This window comes from Mesocricetus auratus, unplaced genomic scaffold (genome assembly GCF_017639785.1).
Source record: "Mesocricetus auratus isolate SY011 unplaced genomic scaffold, BCM_Maur_2.0 Super-Scaffold_100046, whole genome shotgun sequence".
Lineage (NCBI taxonomy): Eukaryota > Metazoa > Chordata > Mammalia > Rodentia > Cricetidae > Mesocricetus > Mesocricetus auratus.
The window spans coordinates 3,025,095-3,047,908 of NW_024429223.1; the positions used below are offsets into that span (position 1 = coordinate 3,025,095).

At 48.1% G+C, this 22,814-nt stretch overlaps 1 protein-coding gene across 3 annotated transcripts in view; it reads right to left on the reverse strand.

Annotated features, from left to right (window-relative positions):
• Garre1 (granule associated Rac and RHOG effector 1) overlaps positions 1 to 22,814 on the reverse strand; it is an 80,169-nt gene that overhangs the window by 23,351 nt on the left and 34,004 nt on the right. For all 3 annotated transcript variants that reach the window (XM_040735407.1, XM_040735406.1, XM_040735408.1), the window contains 4 exons: positions 6,253 to 6,450; positions 1,392 to 1,532; positions 865 to 960; positions 620 to 781 (listed from right to left, as the gene is read on the reverse strand). In XM_040735407.1, the coding sequence (XP_040591341.1) occupies positions 620 to 781; positions 865 to 960; positions 1,392 to 1,532; positions 6,253 to 6,450 (597 nt within the window). The remainder of the gene's footprint in view (positions 1 to 619; positions 782 to 864; positions 961 to 1,391; positions 1,533 to 6,252; positions 6,451 to 22,814) is intronic.

The following is a 22,814-nucleotide window of genomic DNA, read 5'->3' on the forward strand; positions in this document are numbered from 1 at the left end:
AGCCTGGCCCAACCTCAACTTTTTTAGAGGACAACACAGAGTACAGGAGAACATAACAGTTCTCCCAATTCCTAGGCATGTCATTTCGGGCCTCAGTTCCTCTGTCAAATGGGAGCAAGGGGGAATAGCCACGCCTCAATGAGACCATGAATTAGATAAAAACAATGCATGCGAAGCACTTTGCTGTAATTCCTGCACCTATGATGCTTCACAAAAGACTAAGATTTCTATTGCTTAATTCTAAAAAAATGAACCAGTAAGCATTAATAAATCAACAGTAGTTCACAGTGTTCTCTCAAAGTCTATTAAACATTGGAACAAAATTATTAATAAAACTTTCTTAGCAAATGTCTTATGCTACCCTAGGGCTGGGTGTGATTTAATGCTTGCTATGCATGCGTGAGGCCCTGGTTCAACCCCTAGCACCACACATCACAAAAAGAGACATCCCAGCCTGCATTGGCCATCACTGTACTCAGGAACGTTAGAGAGGCCCTTTCCATGATCTCCAGCGAGGTTTTAATCTACATGTTTAATCTACGGGCCTGACGTTTCCCGTAATAGTTCTATTTATGTTCACGCTCAGTTGCTTGAACCCAAGGAAACCATGGGAAGCTACCGTCTTAAGCTTCAGGTTGTCAGCAGCCGACTCATTGAAGGAGACCCCCTTCAGGAAGTGCGGTCCTATCTGCACAGGGACGGTGGGGAGCTCACACTGCATGGGCTGTGGGGGTGTCTGCCTTCGCCCCGTCTGCTGGGCCTCGGCGTCACTGCAGCAGCCCTGGAAGGTTTGCAGAGGAGAGGGGAGGTGAGGCATGGCTCACACGGCAAAGCATGGGCTCTCAACTGGAGAGAAGAGTGTACCTGCAAACTTGCTTCAATGGCCTTTGGGTTCAGGTGGAAGCCAGCCTTCATTGCATACTCACAGTGGCCTAAGCTTTCCAACGCTATTTTATATGCCTGCAAGAATCAAGGTTATGCCGCAGATTAGAATATGACAGAGCCCAGCAAAAACAGGAACTTAGTTTCTACAGTTATGGAAGGGGTTAGGGAAGGATAGGTGGGTGAATATGACTAAAATACACTGTATGTGTATACATGAAATTCTCAAAGAATAAGAATACTATGTTTAGGGCTGGAGAGATGGCTCAGAGGTTAAGAGCACTGACTGCTCTTCCAGGGGTCCTGAGTTCAATTCCCAGCAACCACATGGTGGCTCACAACTATCTACAATTCAATCTGGTGCCCTCTTCTGGTATGTAGGCAGAACACTGTATATGAAATAAATAAATAAATCTTTAAAAAAAAAAAGAATACTATGTTTAAATCTTCCTAGTTATTATTACTTGTTACCTTTTTAACTGGCCCAACATCAGTGCTAAAACACTTACCTGCAAAGCACTGTCAATCTTTATGTTCAGCTCTTTTAGCTGGTGCTCAGGAATCGCTGCACTTTGAGAACAAAAGAGTTGCTGGACTTCAATTCCTGCCAAGCGCCCATCACAGCCTCTCTCTCTTAACCTGGATGTTGCCTAAGACATAAACAGTAGCCGTAGGTAAAAGAGGACAGTACAGTTACTAGCAAAATTAAATTAAATAAATAAATACCAGCACTCGGGAGGCAGAGGCAGGCAGATCTCTGTGAGTTCCAGGCCAGCATGGTACAGAGTAAGTTCCAGGACAGCCTCCAAAGCCATACAGAGAAACCATGCCTTGAACACCCCCCCAAAAAAAAGAAACTACAGAAACTAGCAGCTTCAATGCTGTCAAGTTGAAGGCTTTTGGTTTCACACATCATATGTACACACCAGCTTACAGTCTAACGAAACCCTGAAACTTAATAGTCTTAAGATTTAAAACCATCTGACTCTTTCTAAGAATCTTCCAGTGAAAGGATTAGTCTCCAGGGATTGTGCTAGCTAACTAGGACATAAAGCCTGGTTCCTGCCTTCCTGGGGACGATGGCCTCGTAGCAGGGAGCACACAGGCACTGACGTGGCACTGGGGACATCTTCAGAAACCCTGTAACCCCAGTGCTCTAAGGCCAGGCCACACTGGGCTATACAACAAGATCCCGTCTCATAAAACGGCAGTTTGGGTTGGCAGCTGGGACTGCATGCGCTCAGGTAGGGTGAGGGTAGGTCAGGGCACTAATGAGTCCTAATGTTCACCAGGATCCAAAACAGCCCAAGGAACTCCACAAAGCACGAGAACACAGGACAATGGCCAGAGCAAGACAGTCGCCTCACACGGCAGGGCTCACTATGTCACATGCGGCTTCCACATTTGACCGTAACCGCATGAGAAGCGGGCAGTCAGACTCTGAAGTCACAGTGGTGAGCAGAGTGGGAGACACGGTTCAGGAAAGTGTGGCCCACCCTCAGAAACCTAGGAAGTGACAGCAGACAGGCTAGGTGCAGGGGCTGGCAGCGGGGAGCAGTCCTGAGAGCATCTGGATGACTGCAGGGGGCTTGCCTAAGCACCAGACTGGATGCAGACGGGAAGACGGGAAGGTCAGTCCTGGGTCTTAGATGCATGGCCTAGTGTCAGATGGCACCCCGACCCGCATGACGGGAAGACGGGAAGGTCAGTCCGGGGTCTTAGATGCATGGCCTAGTGTCAGATGGCATCCCGACCCGCATGAGGATGCTATAGAGAGAAATGTGTGTGAGAAGCCAAATCCGAGCCACCTGGGGAACCCAAGATAGGTAGCTGCTTCATTCAGAGCCCTGGAGCCCATGGAGAGCGGGTTGACCACACACATTTGAAGACCCCACCCCCACCTGCACAGGAGTGGTCTAAGTCCCAACACTGGGTAGAGATCCTTAGGAAAAGGGAACCTAACACTGAACCATGAGAAACTCCCCTTCAGATGACAGACAAAGGTCTGCTGGTGGAGGGGACATGGTAAGTGAGGGGACACGGGCAGTGGAGGGGACACCAGCAGGTCCCAGCCCTAACACAACCTCCAACTGGCCTTGAGGAAAGCCTTTTACATGAAAAAGTCAAACAAACAACAGCAAGGAAGGATGAACAACAGCACAATAAAATATTGCAAAGTCAAGAAATGGCACAATGCTAAAACCCATACAATCCTGTCTCAAGAAGAGACAGAAGATCAATTTATTTTTGGTTGTTTTGAGACAGCGTCTCACGTACCCCAAGATGGCCTTGAACTCACTATGTAAGCAAGGATGACCTTGAATTCCTGAATCCTCCTGCCTCACCTCCCAAGTGCTAGGATACACGTGTTTGCCACCATGCCTGGATATAGGTCCTATAAGATCCTATAGCAAGCCAGGCAGTGGTGGCCCACACCTTTAACCCCAGAATGGGAGGCAGAGGCAGTCAGATCTCTGTGAGTTTGAGGTCAGCCCGGTGCACAGAGTGAGTTCCAGGACACCCACGGCTACACAGAGAAACCTTGTCTCGAAAATCCAGAAGAAAAAAAGCCCTATAACAAAACACAAATCATTGCAACTTAACTTGTGGAGTGACTCAAATTAGACATCACATAAGAAATTAACGTTCTTGTGTTCTATAAAATAGAACAGCGAGTCTTAGTAAAGTCTCAACTTTGAGGGTTTGCTTTTTCTTTCTCTCACTGGAAAAAGGGTTGTCAGCGTGTCTGCAAGAGAACCACTAAAATTCAGCAAGAAAGGAGCACACGTGGTCCAGGTTTTTCTGCACTCCTCTGCCGGCCTTTAGGCTTATACTGACTGTCACAGTCCAGCCTTTTTGGGGTCAGACCGTAAGCGTGGGGCCAGTCCTGGTGTGCTGCTCCCCACGGCCATCAGCGCAGTGCAAGCCTTCCTCTTAGTCAGGTGGCCTTTGTGGGCTGCTAGGAGTCTGTAAGAGAACTGCCTCATGACCACAATGTCATCTTCCTGCCTCTCCTGCTCATAAAGGGCTGTGGCCTGGTTAAAGATGTTTAGAGATAAGGCATTATCAGCTTAATAAGAACTTCAGAAGCAGTTACAGAGTTACTCTAAAAAACCACCAAATGGCCTCAAGCCTGGATGGGAGACAAGATATTTCTGTGTGCAGGAGCCTTAAATCAGTCCCTCATGTTGTGGTCACCTCTAGCCATTGCTGCTTCTAACTGTGACTTTGCTACTGCTGTGGACTGTACTGTAAATGTCTGTGTTTTTCAGTGGTCGTAGGTGACCCCTGTGAAAGGCCCCGGAATGGGTCATGACCCACGCGCTGAGAACCACTGGACGAGAGACTGCCACGCTAGAGTGGCCAGAGAAGGGATTGTCTACTAGGCAGGACACAGCCTGCAGCCCATGTCTGTAGCAGGTCCTCAGCAAGGAGGTAAATGCTTACGGTGAACTGTCCCCTCCCGCACATATGATCACCTTGCCATTCCATCGTGCTTCTCCGAGAAGTGTGCTGGGAAGCAACTCAGCTTTAAAAAATGAAAGACTTCGTGTGTCAAATAAATTGATAGAAAACGGCTCGCATCACATGCACAGCAACTGATAACGGAGGTTCTAGCCATTAGACCAGAAGCGCTTTTTTCTACTTATTTTCTGGCCACTACACTTGTACTACACTTGTTGTAACTCACCCCTCCACCACTGTCCTCTCCGGCTCTGACACCCGGCCCTGTTTCGCTCTCACGCCACATGACGTGTGACCTCCTCCTCCTCCTCTCTTCCTGCCCCAAGACCTCCTCCTTCCGTATCATCGCACAAACACACACATCTACAGATTTAAATCAGGTTCTGCATACCTGAGGAAATGCGTTCGTCTTCCTGGGTCTGTCTGTCTGAGAACAATCTTTTTACAGAGCTGGAAGGTGGTGGCGCACGCTTTTAATCCCAGCGCCTGGGAGGCAGAGGCAGGCGGATCTCTGTGAGTTCGAGATCAGCCTGGTCTACAGAGTGAGTTCCAGGACAGGCAGGGCTGGAAACAACAGGGAAGAATCTTCTTACAGATTTCTAAGTCACGTGTGTGTGGGAAAGGACACACCTGCAGCACCAGGTGGCTATTGTTCACTCACTGTCATACCCTTCACAGCAAAGTCTCTCCCCGAACCCTGGAAATCACTTTAACGATGGTGTCGGCTACGCTGACAGTCAGCAAACTCAGAGCTGGAGCTAGAGGTGTGCCCGTGGGTACTAGAACCCAAACTCCTGTCCTCATGGCTGCGCAACAAAGGTTACAAAGATTCCAAACACTTCTCAGAGATCAAGACGGCCACAGAAGCAGCTCAAGGTTGTAATCCCCGCCGTGGAGGGCCAAGGCAGAACGCCATGAAGTAGCGGCCAGTCTGGGCTGCAAAGTGAGAGCTCATCTCCAAAGGCAGCAGCGCCCGGGCTAGAGAGATGGCTCAGAGACTAAAGTGTGCACTGTCCTTGCAGAGGCCCTGAATTTAGTTCCTAGCATCTACACCAAGCAGTTCAGGGGATCTGATCATCCTTCTGACCGCCATAGGCACCTACAGTCAATGCATATATCCGCCTCCACAACTAAAAATAAATCTTTAAAATATAAACAACAGCTGGGCAGTGGTGGCACACACCTTTATTCCCAGCACTCAAAGGCAGAGGCAGGTGGATATCTAAGTTCAAGGCCAGCCTGGTCTACAGGACATCCAGGGCTACAGAAAAACTGTCTCAAAAAAATTAATAAATAAATAAAGATAAAACAACAAGAACAATAACACAATGCGCCCCAACAGGGCTGAGGATGCAGTTCCGTTTCATGCATGCTAGGATCGCTTACCTAGCATACATGAAGTTCAGGGTTCTGTCCCCAGCACCACAAACACCAGCAGTGGTGGCACATTCCGGAAACCCTGGTGTTTGTGAGGTTCACCTCGCCAGTCAGGCCGGCTGCCCACTGGTCTCCTCTTTGGCGTTCCCACACCATTCCCATTCAGAAGCAGGGCCCTTGCTCTCCCCGCCTGTGCCCTGCTCTGGTGTGGACACCTCCCCGCCTGTGCCCTGCTCTGGTGTGGACACCTCCCCGCCTGTGCCCTGCTCTGGTGTAGACACCCCCCCCCGCCTGTGCCCTGCTCTGGTGTAGACACCTCCCCGCCTGTGCCCTGCTCTGGTGTGGACACCTCCCCGCCTGTGCCCTGCTCTGGTGTGGACACCTCCCCGCCTGTGCCTTGCTCTGGTGTAGACACCTCCCCGCCTGTGCCCTGCTCTAGTGTAGACACCTCCCCGCCTGTGCCCTGCTCTGGTGTAGACACCTCCCCGCCTGTGCCTTGCTCTGCGACAAGCCTCCAGGGTCACTCACCTCAGCAGCTCCTCGCCAGGACCGAACGGCTTCCTCCAGTTCGGGGGTGTGGCCCATGCCACACAGACTGCTGTTCTTTTTTTCCGGCACAACTACCTCGGCAAAGCAAGAGTGAGCCACCGGCTGGACTTTTTGCAGGGCGTGAGTCAAAAACTGGAAATGGACTTGCACCACCGTCAGGAAACATCGCCCCAACACCTGTGAAGACAAGAGAGCCAGGGGATTTTAGGCTGTGGGTTGCTCGTGATCAGTGCAATGAATTCCCAACTGTCAACATACTTGGAATCGTGAAAGCATGCACTGCTAAAAAGTGCCCTGCCTCTCGGGCCTTGGTACTACAAGTTTAGAAGTCGAAGCATTTCAAAGCAGGCAGTAGGGATCAGGCACAAAGGGGGTCTTTCAACCTCCCGCCACCTGTCCTTCCTCACTTCCTCCTAGACTCCACGAGTTCCTGTTGGGTTAACGCCATCAATGATCTCAGTTATGGTGGCCACGGAGTGTTCCCAGTGCAAAGGAAAACTCATGGAGTTGGTCTGACGGAGAAGACATTCCACTGGAAATGCAACCCAAAGATACTAATTGTTTCAGTGCTGTGCTAATACTTGTTTTGAACAAAGTTGTCTGTGGTGTTCACAGTCTTAGAAAACAAAGCCAACAGATGGACCAATCTTCCAGAAGCCAGCAAAACACAGGTCACATTCCCACCAGCAGATCAGAAAACCACTAACCCTGCACACTCAGTGGTTGGTTGAGGGGTTAACAATTCAAATAGCCCCTGGCTGTCCTGGAACTCACTATGTAGTCCAAGCTGACCTTGAACTCACAGAGGTGCACCTGCCTCTGTGTCCCAAGTGCTGGGACGCCTCCATATCCAGCTGGAAATTCATTTTTTTTTTCAAACAATAAACTTGTCAGATGGTGGTGACGCATTTGGATAATTTTAGCACTTGGGAGGCTTAAGCAGAAGCATCATGCGTTCAAGACCAGCCTGGTCTACAAAGAGAGTTAGAAGGCAGCCTTGGCTATAAAATAAGCCCCTGCAATAATACGCTGTGGGATATTTTGATTGTAGTCTGACATTCCTGACTGCCAATAAAGTTAAACCTTGAATCAAGAGGTTGGAGTCAACATTTAGTTGGCCAGAATTAACCATAGGGTTTTTGGCTGACCCAGATTAGGATAGAGAGACACAGGAAGGAATAGGGAGGGGCTCAGAAAGATTTGAGAGTCTTTTTGATCTGGAAGTGTGGAGAGGCAGGGTCAACTGATCAGTTCTCCGTTGCTCTTTGGAACTATCAGGTTCTTACTCCAATATCTGATTCCCAAGTTCTATTTAATAATAGAACAACATAATAGTCACTTCATCTGGTGCTTCAATAATAGAAGCAAAATCCTATGTTAATAGACAAGTGTTCTGGGGCTGGAGAGATGGCTCAGAGGTTAAGAGCACTGGCTGCTCTTCCAGAGGTCCTGAGTTCAATTCCCAGGAACCACATGGTGGCTCACAACCATCTGTAATGAGATCTGGTGCCCTCTTCTGGCCTGCAGGCGTACATGAAGGCAGAGTATTGTATACATAATAAATAAATAAATTATAAAAAATAGACAAGTGTTCTAAATTGTTAGCCTTATGAACATTTTAAGTCATGAAAGCATTTACATGGAGATCAGGGCGGCCGTTCTTTTTCTGTCTGCAGACTATTTTTTTTTCCTTCATTTTTTTTTTTTTAAGATTTATTTTTTATGTATACAGTGTTCTGTCTGCATGTATGTCTGCAGGCCAGAAGAGGGCACCAGATCTCATGACAGATGGTTGTGAGCCACCATGTGGTTGCTGGGAATTGAACTCAGGACCTCTGGAAGAGCATTCAGTGCTCTTAACCCCTGAGCCATCTCTCCAGCCCCTCCTTTATGTTTTTGGTGGTACTTAAAGAACTGATTCCCTCACAAGCACCTTTAGCTTCAATCAGATGCCTTCTGGCTTCCAAGGGCAGTGCACTCATACACAAAAAGATTAATTAAATAAACAAAATTTCAAAGAATCGATTCCAGGGCCTGAAATAGAACAAGCAAGACCTAACATCCTCAGCCCTTTTTATCTTTGCACTTTAAGACAAGGTTACACTAAAAAGCCCAAGCTGGCTTTGAACTTACAATGTTCCTGCCTCCGCCTAAGTCTCTTGGATCTCAGGAGTGCACAACTCCCAGTCTGGTTTTATTTTTTACTTGACAACAGCTATGATATGTTTGTGAGGATTCCACGTGTTTCTCTTTTTAAAGCGGAGGGAGAACCTGCCAGCCGCAAAGACACTGAGGTTGGGGAACTGCAAGTTCAAGGCCAGCCTGGGCAATTTGGTGAGACGCCCCATCTCCAAATACAAAGAAGCCCAACTGGGTGTGTGTTTTCTACACAGCTCTAACATCCCAGAGAGTCCCCTTGCTCTAACCCCATGTTGTCCCTTGGATGAGAAGATTCAGCCACTTCAGTCAGGGCTGCCCTTCACCACAAACCGATCCAGCCTCACACATCAGAGCTGTTTTGCTGAAGAAACTGAGAAAGGCCAGCTCCCAACATAGCACCTACTCCCTCTGAGTGATTTCCCCCCTGTGGAAACCGCCAAACAAGCCAATGAAAAATTTCATCCAAAACTAAAGCAAACAACCAAACAAAAGGCTCACACCAAAGTGTCGCACTCTGTAGTGAACGATAAATCACAGCTGAGCCCCACCCAAACACCCCGGACTTCCACGGCCCTTTCCCCAGAGCTCCTCCCCTTAAGGCTATGTCTCTGAGGGCAGCATGAGGGACAACGCAGAGGTAGCAGACCTAAGAATCCAGCTGGAGACACCTGACATGAATTACACACTACCAATCAGCTTTAACCGAGTATTCAACATGTGCTTAGTCTACACTACAGATCTCATATGGGTTGTATCACATTCCCAAAACACCCCGTGAAGTCATCTCCATTTTACAGAGAGGAAGACTGAGGCTAGAAAGTTATGGAACTGGGTTTCAAGGTTACGACACCAACTGGATGGGGCAGAGTGGTCTCTTCATCATCTAAGCGTTTAGCCAGTGTGCCTGCTGCCTTCAACAACCAATACCCACACAGGAAGAGGCTGGCAGCACCGAGACCAGGCACACAGCAGAAATTCAGGCTTAACCATTGGCTCAGGGCACCAGAAGTTCCCCGCAGCGCGTACGCAGAGAGTGTACTGGCTGGCTCCTCCAGTACACTTCCTCCTCCCCCCCTTTTCCTCGGCTTCTTGGCAGGCTACAAGAGGAGGGGAGAGGGGAGTGAGGAGGCCACCAGGCTCTGGGGTCACATTCTCACAGCTTCTCATCAGTGACAATGACCCGCCCTTTCTAAAAATGTGTAACCTGTGAACACCCAACACGTCCAGAGCTCAGGAACGGCGGGTACACAGGGAGGAGAGTGGGCAAGCCCTCCGGCGTGAGGGTTACTCTGACAGGGCTGGGAGAGACAGCAAGGCCATAAATAGACACACAAGGTCAGGCCCAGCCGGGACCAAGCCGCCTGGCAGGTGGTGAGGAAAGGGCTCTCTCAGGTTAGAGCCAAGAAAGAAAGAAACATCCTGAGAAACGGCGTGAAGCCTGGCGCCTAGCTCACAGTTAGGCTGGGGGGCCAGGGTGGGTGCACCTGCCACAGGAGGCAGAGGGGAGGAGATGCCAGCCTGTCAGTCAGGCTGCTCTCTCAGCTGCTTATTAAGTGCTTGACCTCAGATGAGTCATTTAATCTACAGCTCTTCTAACAAGTGCCTTCCCCTTCCCACGGTGTGGGGAGCATCAGCCCAATTACGACTGTGACAAAATACACGCTGTAAATGATTAATTAAAGGCTAAGCCAACCCTAAGTCTTGGAAGCCGGTTTCAGTGACCACTTCTTCTCAAATGTCACCTTGAGTAAACACCACCTTCTGAGAGACAGGGCTCCTGTCCCCGCCCACCCTTGCTCTTTCTCTGGGCTCACTCGGGCCCAGTCCCCAAGCCCCATGATAGATCTCACCTCCCTGACTCAGGGCCGGGCCAGCTCTGGGTGACTGTCCTCACACAGGTTTGGAAGAGTGTGTATCCCAGGGTCACAGACAGCTTTTGGTTCACAAAGAGAAAGCCGGTTAGCAAATGGGTGAGTACAACAGCCAAAGACGGGCACTAACGCTTAAAACAGCGCTGAAGCTTCACCAGCAGCCGCCACGGCAACCCACGAACACCACACAAGGAAAGTACTGTGTGCAATGTGACCCGTGGGCCCATTTCACAGATGACAAAATCAGGCTTAAAAAGGTAAACTTGCAGGGCTGCAAGAGATGCACGGGCTGCTCTTCCAGAGGACCAGAGTTCAATTCCCAGCACCCCCACATGGCAGCTCACAACCGTCTGCAACTCTGGTTCCAGGGGATCCAACACCTTTACACAAACATACATGAAGGCAAAACACCGATGCACATAAAATAAAATAATTTAAAAAAAGATAAGCTCGCTAAACGTCAGGAGGTTTAAGTGAGGATTTAAAACCAGGTCTGTTTTACCCCAAAAGACATTTCTAACCACCAGACATACCTGTCTAGCCGTGACAAGATCTGGGATGTAAAATCAACAGGGGTAAGTTCTAAAGAAGGGACCTACTGAAACAGAGCCCTATTTACTGGGAATTCCTGATGGCCAAGAAGGGTGTCTCATGAGCCAGGTGCCATGGTACATGCCTGTAATCCCAGCACTCAGGAGGCTGAGGCAAGAGGCCCAGATTCAAAGTCCACTCCAAACAGAACACCAGAGCACAGAGCACCCATCCCCTTGCTCCACAGGCGCAGTATCTCCTAACCATGTTGTGGTCATGGGCATAACCAGAGCGCCCATGCTTCTTGATGTATTTGTTTGTTGTTAGTATTTTATTAATTTTTGTATGTGTTTGCCTACACACATATCTGAGCACCATGTGCAAGCCTAGCATCTGAAAGGCCAGAAGAGGGTACTGGATCCCCTGGAACTGAAATTACACTCAGTCTGAACTACCACAGAGGTGCCTGGAACTGAACTCATGCAGCTGTCTCTCCACGCCATTTGATTGTTTCTCGGGGCAGCAAGTCGTGTAGTCAGACTGGTCCGGGCCACCATGTCCTGCTTCTTCTCATAAATTTTATATCTTAAGCAGACTGCAAAGGGTTCTACTTTAAGGCCATCCTGCTTTAGGACTAAAAGACATCCTTTCTACAGCAGCGCAGTTGTAGTGGGTCAATCTACATGTAAACTCTACTTTTTTAGAGTTTGGGAACTCTGTTACAACTCAGCAGATGAATGGAACTGTGGGTGCCTAGGACAACCTCGTCTCCCAAAACAGCTTATTTTTTTTTCCATATTAACACAAATGATGGACCCAGAAGTTCACTGCACTACCTTACTACACTAAGAGTTCACCTTTCTCGAGTCCCTAGCAAGGCAAGAACTAAGCCATTGCTGCGTACCTTAGGTCTGGTCAGACAAAGGTCTCTCAAGAGAAAGGAAGTGTCAGACAAGCTGCTCCCATTAGAAATTCCAAAGCTGTTTCATTGTTTCTTCCTCCAGGACTCACATACACCTTACAGATTCCAACTGGTTTCCTGCGTCTTCAACCTTGTTTTGAATACAGCTTTTGTTTTGTGATAATTCCAGAATCATTACATAATGGCCTAGCCCACAAACCAGAGTGCGATACTGATATATCTAAATGTGTCTGGGAGAAACACAATGCACAGACTACTTGTGGACGACGGAAAGCGCTTCTGAAAGCTGCTGTAGGTTAGAAGGGGAAAGCACAAGCTTACTGCAAACGACATGGGTAACCCTGACAAGGACTGCTGGTGCTGAAGTCCTAAGACTCGATTTCCATCCCCTGGGCATGATTCCTTCTGATTAACAAAAACGTGTGTGTGCACCTCTCTGCAGCCAGCAAGGCCCATCAGACAGACGTCATGCTGTGTGCATGGAGCAGCCAGGGAGCGCAGTTAAAGTCAGCAGATGCTCCACAGCAGCACCAAGACCAAAGGCTGCCAACTCAGACAAACGACCTTCTGCCCTGGACAAGCTGCCGTGCTGCCAGTGAAAACAGAGGAGGTGGTTCCTGAGTTCCTGTCGCATGGGCTAAGTAAGCAGCATGACACACGAAACTTTAAACAGTGATACATGCTCGCTTTTAACTGGCCTGAGATTGGGGCGGTGGTCTGCTAAAAAATAAGCAGTACCAACTATTCTCAAATAAATACAGCCCACAACTGCAGCCTTTTCTGTATCTCAGACCTGTACCTTGGGTATTTTAGCAAAACCTAGGTGGTATGTGTTGGTTTTGTGGTTCACTTGCCAAGTAAACTATACCAAAAATATACTGCTGGGCTGGGATTAGAGATCAATAATAGAGCACCTGCCTTAGCATGCACAGGTCCTGAGTTTAATTTACTACCATGTAATACGTGCCGAATATATAAGAAGTCTTTCTTTTTCTCACTTTTGAGACAGGGTCTCACTATCTAGCCTAGAAATTCTTATGTAGACCAGGCTAGCCTCATACTCATACACACAAAGACTAGTCAGCCTCTGCTTCCCAAATGCTCTGATTACGGTTTGTTCCAGCATACCCAGTCTTTTTTTTTCTTCAAGATTTTTTAAGAGTTATTTATTTATTATGAATACAACATCCTGCCTCCATGTATGTCTGCACATACCAGAAGAGGGCGCCAGATCTCATTACAGATGGTTGTGAGCCACCATGTGGTTGCTGGGAATTGAACTCAGGACATCTGGAAAACCAGTCGGTGCTCTTAATCTCTGAGCCATCTCTCCAGCCCCTTCAAGACGTTTAAAAATTATTTTTAAACTGTGTGTATTTGTTGTGTCCACATGAGCACAGGCGATCGTAGAGTCCAAAAGATGGCATTGGGCCCCCTGGAGCTACACTCACAGGTGGTTGTGAGCCACCCAATGTGAATGCGGAGGCCAACTCAGGTCTCTGCAAGAACACTCCTCTCTCCTTACCTTAGAGACGCCTCTCCAGCCTCACAAGAAGCCATGTCTCAGCTACACAGCTATAGATCTTAATGTAACTACTGGCAATTGTAAGTCTCTTCCAGGGAAGAGCCCACTGCGGTGGAACAAGCTTGGATTCCCAGCAAGAGAACCTAGAGTTAAAAACCATCTTGCCTATGAGAGACCCTGCCTTAAAAAAAAGATTATCCAGGGAAAAGCTACTAAAGGTAAGTAACTAAACCCACATTAATCATGGCACATCAAAGACAGCATCTGCTATAAGCACTTTTCCCACTTCAGATACAAGTTATATGTTTATATGGATTAGAAATAAAAACATATCCAAGTCACCACACATCATATGACCTAGAATCCTATTAGAACTTGCAAAGTTGTTTTTGTTGATCTGAGCATATTTGTGTTAGACGTTGTCATTGCCTTAAGAATATTTCAGAACCGAGTACAGTAGTACACAGCCTCAACCTGGGCTTTTCAGGAGGCCTAGGCAGGAGGCCCACTCTAGAAGTTTAAAGTCAGCCTGGGCAACAAGAAGCTATTTCAACAACATAAAAAAGTATAACCTGAACCAAGGTTTCACAAGCTGCTTCCCTGAGACTATGTGCTCCATGTCCACCTGTTGGAGGGACACTCCAGCCAATTTACAATTTACCTCCATGGTGTCCTGGCTGGTGATTCTGTGACAGGTCTTGGGATGGGTCAGAGAGGCACCTGGCCTGTCTGTCTCAGCAAAGCTGAGAGGGTGAGCCTCTCCCTGCCCTGACCCACTTGCTTTGCTTAGCATCCAACACCCAAGATACTATGCTGGCTTCGATCCCTCCTGGCTTTTCAGCCGGGCCTGTCAGACTCTCTGGCTGCTTCCCAGTCATCCCCTGACCTCTCCACGCTGGAGGACCCGAAGGCCCACTGGTCCCCAGCAGCACTCACCCAGTTTCCATCTTTAAATACCACACTAACAGACAGCTCCCACAATTTATAGCCGTGGACCTCAGCTCTGTTCCCACAGTGGGCGTCTCCTCCCCATTGCTCTTATCTCAGTAAACAAACAGCAGTGCAGGAAGTGACCCAGGCACAGAAAAGAAACCCTGGGGGCATCTTTGATTCACACACACACACACACACACACACACACACACACACACACACGCACGCACGCACGCACGCACGCACGCACGCACGCACGCACAGGTACATAAAAGAAACCCTGGGAACATCTTTGATACACACACACACACACACACACACACACACACATAAAAGAAACCCTGGGGGCATCTTTGATTCACACACACACACACCACACACAAAGACCCCATTACATGTAATTCCAGCAATTGGGAGGCAGAAGCAGGCTAATCTTTGTAAGTCCATGAGTACAAGGCTAGCCTGGTCTACACAGGGAGGCCCTATCTCAAAACATACACAGAAACACAACAACAAACCCAGATACACAAAACTGCTAAAATATTCTCCAGGGCTAGGAGATGGCTTGGTGGGGAGCAAAGCCCTAGTGGCCCAGAAGCCTACAAAAACCCAGTGGTAATATCCACCTGAAATGCCACGCCCCATGCTGACCGAGGGGGGAGAAGGCACAGTTAGCTAGCCTAGAGTAATGGAGCAGTAGCAGAAACAAGACGCCCTGCTCAGGAAGGAGGAGCGTTGCTCTGACCTCCACATGTCCACAGTGGCATGTGCATCCCGCACACTCTCACACAGAACAAGTGATTACATACAGACCACCCACTCAGCAGCTTTCAGCTTTGTGAGGAAAGTTCTAGATGGATGGTGGTGGCTGTCCACCCTGTGAATGTTTTGACTGTTAATGAACCAAGCACTTGCAAAGGGCTAAACCAGCAAATTCTACATTACACATATTTGACCTTATTAAGAACTAGTCCTGCTGGGCATTGGTGGAGCACGCCTTTAATCCCAGCACTCGGGAGGCAGAGGCAGGTGGATCTCTGTGAGTTCGAGGCCAGCCTGGTCTACAAGAGCCAGTTCCAGGACAGCCTCCAAAACAATACAGAGAAACCCTGTCCCGAAAAACCAAAACAATAAAGGAAAGAAAAAAAAGAAACTAGTCCTAAACCGGGTGAAGAGGCACATGCCTTTAATTCCAGCACTCAGGGGGCAGAAGCAGGCAGATCTCTGTGAGTTTGAGGCCAGTCTGATCTACAGAGCTACAAAGAGAAACCCTGTCTCAAAAAAAGAAAATAAAAGAAACTAGTCCTAAACTAGGCATGGTGGTATACTCCTGTAATCCTCAGGCATTTAGTGTGAGTTCAAGCCAAGCCTGAGTTACACAAGACCCTGTCTCAAAAGACAAAACAAAAACAATACCCTCCCTAAAACAAACAATGATGGAACTGTTCCATTCCAAACCACCACAATCTCTTGCTTGGATTACTGTGATGGCCTCTAAACAGCATGGGCTTGACCTTCCGCTTGGAAGAGATGAAGGAGCACACTTGTTTCCCTGTATGTAAGGAGACCTAGTAGTCGCATTAAGTACTTCCCTACCCATCTTCATGGGCCAAACCTTAGCAGGCATCATTGTCAGGGAAACTGGGAAGGGCAACCCTTACCCTAGGCACGATACATTTGAAAAACAAAGAGCTTCTTGTCAAGGAAGATGGGGGACTGGGCACTAGGAAGCAATTGACTGCCTTTCCTTCTTGCTCTCGCCCTCCCCTCATCCCTCCCCGTACAGTGTAACTCAATGTGCTGTACATAACCCATACTGCCTATGCTCAAGGTTCACTCTAGAAGCTTGATCAGGGGCTTTCCTGGTCTTTGTATATGATGAGGGGACTAAAGTATAACTCAGCAGTAAAATATACTGCTGAGTGTATTTATCAGTTAAACTCATCTGGTCTGGGTTTGATCCCTGCACCAAAAAAAAAAAAAAAAAACAGAAAGAAAGAAGAAAGGAAGAAAGAACGAGAGAGAGAGAGAGAGAGAGAGAGAGAGAGAGAGAGAGAGAGAGAGAGAGAGAGAGAGAGAGAGAGAGAGAGAGAGAGAGGGAAAACTGTCCTGTGCAGTTTTTACTGTATGGCACCGGAAACATCATCTGCCCTGACTCTGGTGACACAGACCATTGACACTGACCACTGGGATTTGGGCACAGAAGGCCTAATCCCTCCTTTGTGCAACTCCCCGGCAACCTTTCACCACTGTTGGAGCAACCGAATTCCTCACGGTCAACAAAATGACTTTTGTAACTCTAACTGTGTGATTCCCTTCCACACAGAGGGTGTGGAATTCTTTTATATAGAAGTTTCTCTAAACCAACCAAGCTACTCTGATATCAGTTAAATAACACACCAGAAAAGCAAAAATCTGCTTAATTCCTTGCTTTCCTCTTTTTGTTTATTATGGTTACTGGCTTTTGTTTTGAGACGGGCCTTAGTTTGTGCAGGGACCTGCTATGAAGGTGAGCCTGGACTGGACTCACAGGTCCTCCTGACTCTGCTCCCTAAACGCTGAGACTAAACTTGTGAGCCACCAGGACAGACTCTTTCTGCCTTTTACCCAGCAGTCCCAGCGCTGATCTGTGGTAGCAGGAGAACCTGGGACAGACAGTAAACAGTGCGGGAAAGAGCAGCAGAGGGGACTGGGGGGAAACGGGGAAAAGGGCAGGGGCGTTAGCGAGGGAGCAGAGAGGGGAGGAGGCAAACACACAAGGAGGAAGCAGGTAATATAGCATCTCACAGTCATAAGGAATCATTCCACTAACCATCTACCTAAACACATCTACACTACACGGAAGCTGGTGTACACATCATATACACACATCGTTTAAATGTTATGTTCCCATGTGGGCTGACAATGCTCCCCATGAGAACCACAGATTACCTAACAAACCCAACACCAGGTGTGAGAAGCCCCCTCTTAGTTGCTCAGGGATGCCTAAGACTCTCAAAACATGACAGGCTTGCTATTTCCCTTGATTGTCCCCAAAGGTGGAAGGTAAGTCTCTATTGCTGAAAATAGACACCATTTGCCCTGGACACAGAGCCCAGAAGACCTGACCTGACCCAGATCTGACCTGAAACCTCCTTCCTGAGGACTAGCTCTCACAGCACCAAAACATATCATGCAAGCTTCCAAAGGAGGGAAGTTAACCAATAGTCCTACCTAACTACGATGCCTATGAACCACAATGACCAGCATGGCACAATAACCCTAACATAGCAACAGTAGCAAGCGTATTTTGACAGAAACCAACAGTTCTCTAATTAAACTTAAGGCTATTCAATAAAAGGGAAATCATTTCTGGTACTAGAAACTTAGCCAACTACCCAGGGCTAGAAAAGTCATCTATCTTGGAGGAGAACCTACAACCAACATTTTACTAAGCTAGAATAATCACAAACTATATTCTAAATGTTTGTCCTTATACCCACAGGTAAGTGTGCTCCTCATCCTTTATCAAGGAAACTTCTCTTTACAACAGAAGGAGAACATTACAGAAAACCATAACCTGTCATAATGCAAAATTGTAGAACCGAGTCCCAACTGATGCATCTACAACACAGCCCGGCACCTAGGGTTCAGGGATCATTGCAGATAGTGGGGTAGAAAGCCAGGGGAAGAGGCAGATCACTGGGACTATGTCAGGGCTACACCCTGAAGCCTCACCAACACGGCTTAACAAGACCTGAACAAGGACAACACTGATAGATATACTAATGTGATACCCCTACTAAGGCCTTAAGTGAAGAGTACTCTAATCTGTCATCCAGCATCAAATGATCAGCCCTGAAAACATGCATACGAATAGCACACAGACCGAGCAAGTTGTAACTATATATTTAGGTCAGAAAAATGCATTTATACACATAACACTAATTTAAGAAAAAGAGGCCACGAATCTGAAAAAAGCAAAGGGTATGTACATGGGAGGGTCTGGAGGGAGAAAAGGGAAGACGGATGCAACATAATTATAATCTCGAAACATTTTTAAAAGTTACTTTTAAAAATTGAGTTGGAATCGGTGGTGGCACATACCGTTAATCCCAGTACTGAGGAGGAAGAGGCAGGCAGGATGTCTGTGAGTTCGAAGCCAGCCTGATCTACAGAGTGAGTTCCAAGACAGCCAGAGCTACACAGAGACCGCTGTCTCAAAAAACAAACAAACAACAAAACAATAAAATGCTGGGTGCGGGTTAGAGGCAGGTGTATCTCTGGTCTACATAGTGAGTTTCAGGACCATCCATCAGCGCTACATAGTGAGACTCTATCTCGGGTGGGGTCAGGAGTGACTTACTGTCTTGGTTAGGGTTTCTGCTGCTGTGAAGAACACCATGACCACAGCACTCTTACAAAGGAAAGCATTTTATTGGGTCTGGCCTAGTTTCAGAGGTTTAGTCCGTTTTTGTTATGTCAAGAAGCATGGCAGCACACAGGCAGACACGGTGCTGGAGGAGCTGAGAGTCCTACATCTTTTTATTTTTTTTGAGACAGGGTTTCTCTGTGGCTTTGGAGTCTGTCCTGGAACTAGCTCTGTAGACCAAGTTGGCCTCAGACTCAGAGATCCGCCTGCCTCTGCCTCGTGAGTGCTGGGAGTAAAGGCATGCGCCACCACCGCCCGGCTCTCATCTTGATCTACAGGAAACAGAAGCAACTCTGACACTGGGCATAGCTTGAGAATAGGAGATCTCAGAGTCCGCCCCCACAGCGACACACTCCCTCCAACAAGGCCACACCTCCTAATAGTGCCCCTCCCTACGGGCGCCCTTTTCTTTCAGACACCACAGCCACTCTTATTTCCGTCTGCTACACCTTTATTTTTGGTCTTACTATATAACCCACTGGCCTGGATCACTGTGTAGACCAGGCTAGTCTGGAACTCACAAATATCCACCTGCTCCTGACTCCTGAGTGCTGGGCCTAAAAGCATGTGCCATCATACCCAACCCTATATAAACCTTTTATGACACGAACTCCAGTTTCTGATTAACAGTAACCATTTGGATTTCCATTTGGCTTTGGCATATATAGTTAGGAAATAGTATAATTTTCTATGGAAGATTTATTAGTCAAAACTAGGCATGGCAGGTAGCACATACCTTTAATCTCAGCACTCAGGGGACAGAGGCAAGCAGACCTGTAAATCTGAGGCTGGTCTCATCTACAAAGTGAATTCCAAGCCAGCCAAGGTTACACACACACAAAAAAAAATCTTTCCTCAAAAAAAAAAAAAAAGTTAAAAGATCTACTAGTCAAACAGAAACATAACAATGGATTTTTTACCTTTAGGGGGAAAAATCACATCATTAAACAACTTCTAATATTTTCCATTACTATTGCTGTACAATTGCTGTACAGTATTTTTGGCTTATACCTATCCAAAACCAATGGTAACACACCTGAACTAAGGCCCTTAAGAGTGAGTCAGTACAGAAGTTACTTCAAACACGTTCATGAGGACGTACAGGATAACAAGAGGGGGCTGTCAGCATGTCAGAAACTAAAAGCCAGGGTTCGTTCACTGAGGTAAAGATGTGATTTCATGTTTTCCGGTCAGACTTGAGAAGCCAGTAAAAAAAATGCACAGTCCCCTCCAAGGGTATGAACCCTGAGAGCCCTGTAGCTAGCCTGTGTTTCTGGATTGTCTACATAGCACCTGCCCAGGGACCTCAAGACACTGAGGACCCGAAGTGAAACCGGAGCCCACAGCTGGCATCGTGTGATGGCCCCCAGTGGGTAAGCAGCATCCGCTCACTGCACAAGGACGGAGGGGCCCTCCCTGCTGCCCCTCTGCTATCCCTCGGACACCTGCCGCACCCTGCCCCATCTCTGGCCTCTCTGAGAGAAAGAGCAGCACTTTCTACCTTTCTAACTGTGGGGGCCTGAAGGTGCTTCCTTTACTTGCTTGCAGGCCTGACAACATGAGTTGAACCCCTGGGACTCACATGGCAGGAGATAAACAACTCCCGAGAGCTGTCTTCTGAACTCCATGAATGTACATCCATGTGTACATCCATGTGTGTACAGTGGCCCGCAGAGGCGCATACACACACAGATAAATAAAACACAATTTTCAGCAGGGTGGTGGTGGCGCACGCCTTTAATCCCAGCACTCGGGAGGCAGAGGCAGGCGGATCTCTGTGAGTTCGAGGCCGAGCTGGACCGACAGCCTCCAAAATAATACAGAGAAACCCTGTCTCGTAAAAACAAAAACAAAAAACCCCACAATTTTTAAAAAGCCCCGCCCTAATACCCCCCAAAGTGTTCACTCTGTGTCACCACAGGAGGGGCCTCCCTGCTCTTCCAACACTCTAGGCTGACTCCCGTCTGGAGGCTCTGTGCCAGCTGCTCCCCTGCCTCCCACTCTCCACGCACACTAACTTCTCAATGAATCTCCTCCCACCCCCTTCTAAGAGCACAACCGTTGTCTAGCTACACAAAGGGAGCTTCCTGACTTTTCAAGGCTGCATCCCGTGATTGCAACAGCATATGACATCAATAAAGCATGCAACTGATACAAGTGGAATTACCACATATATCACAAGTAAATGTGATTTATTGACATTATATTACGTGACTTTCTAATAAATACAGACCTAAGACACAGGATCACCAGTATGAACTACAGGTCTAACTGTGAATAATTCGAGACTGTGGTCCACTCCTTAAGAAAAAATGTGCAGGTGGGCCATCAAAGCTTTGCACAACTAACAAGTTCCATATGGGAAAAGGCATGCTTCCTACATCCACGTTTTGATTTTACTGACAGCCTTGAGACTCTACGGGAAGGGCCCTGACAAACCTGTCGGTGGCTTATTCAACACTTATGGCTACTTCCAGGCACGTCCGATGCATGCTGCCCCTGCACTTCCTTTTCTATGCCCCATTCTAATTGCAAGGCAAGAAGAATAGTGATCACTGATAAAGGAGGTTTCCTTGAGCTTTTATACTAAAAAAAGTGCTGGCCAGGAGCCTAAGGCGGCAGCAGTCACCTGTATTCCCAGCCCTGGGGAGGCTGAGACAAAGGATCACCTGCACCATAAAGATACCTGCCTCAAAAAGTAACGTCAAAGGTTCCAGCACCAGGCAGGCGATGCCCTCTTAGCCAGCAAGAGGAAAGGCAGCCCAAGACACAAAGGGGAAGGAGGCTGCGCCCGGGAGCTGTGCTCGGCTCCAGTGAGAGACCCTGCCGGTGCTCCTCTCGCCCAGCCCTCCCAGAGTGCTGCTCCTCCACTCCAGAAGCCTCTCAGCGCCTGCCAAGCCATGTCAGGAGCAGCCGCCCAATGAGACAGATCATCCACTGGGTACAGTTTTTACAAGTACTAACTGCTCCTGGTCTTCATGAGAGCACTGGGAGGCACAGACAGGCAACTGAGGCTCAAGCTACACGAGCCCTGAGAAACAGCCGTCTGAATGTTTTGACGCATAGCTCACTTCCAGAGCAGGCATGCCAGTGCCACCGGGATTAGTCAACTAGGAAGCACAACAGTCACAACTCATGCTCCAAAAGCAACATTCGGGGTAAAGGGTAAGCCACTGGAAGGCACAAATAGAACAAACAGGACCCTGTGGGAAGGCAGACAGGCAGAGCACACAGTCAGCACCTGCAGCTCCTGGAGCCAGGCTGAGTCACTATTTGTCTATTAAGAACTCACATGGGGTGGGGGATGACACACCACACTTTGTGATGCATTTCAATGCTCCTAAAGGTCTTCCTTTATACACTGTGACAGGGCTTCTGAGGAAGAAAGGTGAGTGTAGCTCGCAGCTCGGGAGGCTCAAAAGCCAACAGCACAGCGCCATCCAGGGCAGTGCACCTCTGAGTCCCCTGGTAGGAGGGAGGACAAGCAGGAAGCATGGAGAGGACCTCCATCTGTGACAACGCCCTGGAGGTAACAACCCAGTCCTTCCAGAGCTGCAGCTCACTCAAGGACAGCATTAATCGTACTCACCAGCCCAGCAACTCTAAAGGCCACACTCCTGCCACTATTGTACTGAGGAAGAAACTTTGCTGGGGACAAAGCCCATCCAAACTATTTCAGACTCCTTTTCCCAGGAAGACTGTTAAAGGAGGGGGAAGGTAGGGAGAGACAAAATGCCAACAGGAGAAAAAACCCAAACGCTTAGTGTTTTCCTCTGAGTCTGCTTACCAGTGGGGAAGAACCCCTACCGCCCTAACTACCCTGGTAGTGTAAGAATAAACCATAAAAAAGGAGGGGCTGGAGACACGGCTCAGCAGGTAAAGGGCGCTGGCTGCTCTCTCGGGAACCAGGTTCAATTCCCAGCACCCACATGGCAGCTCACACCTGTCTGTAACTCCAGTTCCAGGGGGTCCAACACCCTCACACAGACATACACGCAGAGAAAATACCAATGTACATGACATGAAAATAAATAAATCATTAAAAATAAAAACCTTAAGAAAAAAGCATTTTAGAAACAGCCAATACTGCTCTAGGGGAAAAGTATAATGCTGGGCTAGTGGGATGCTCAGGGGGAAATGGCATTTCCTGCCAACACTAAATACCTAAGCTCTATTTACAGGTCTGGC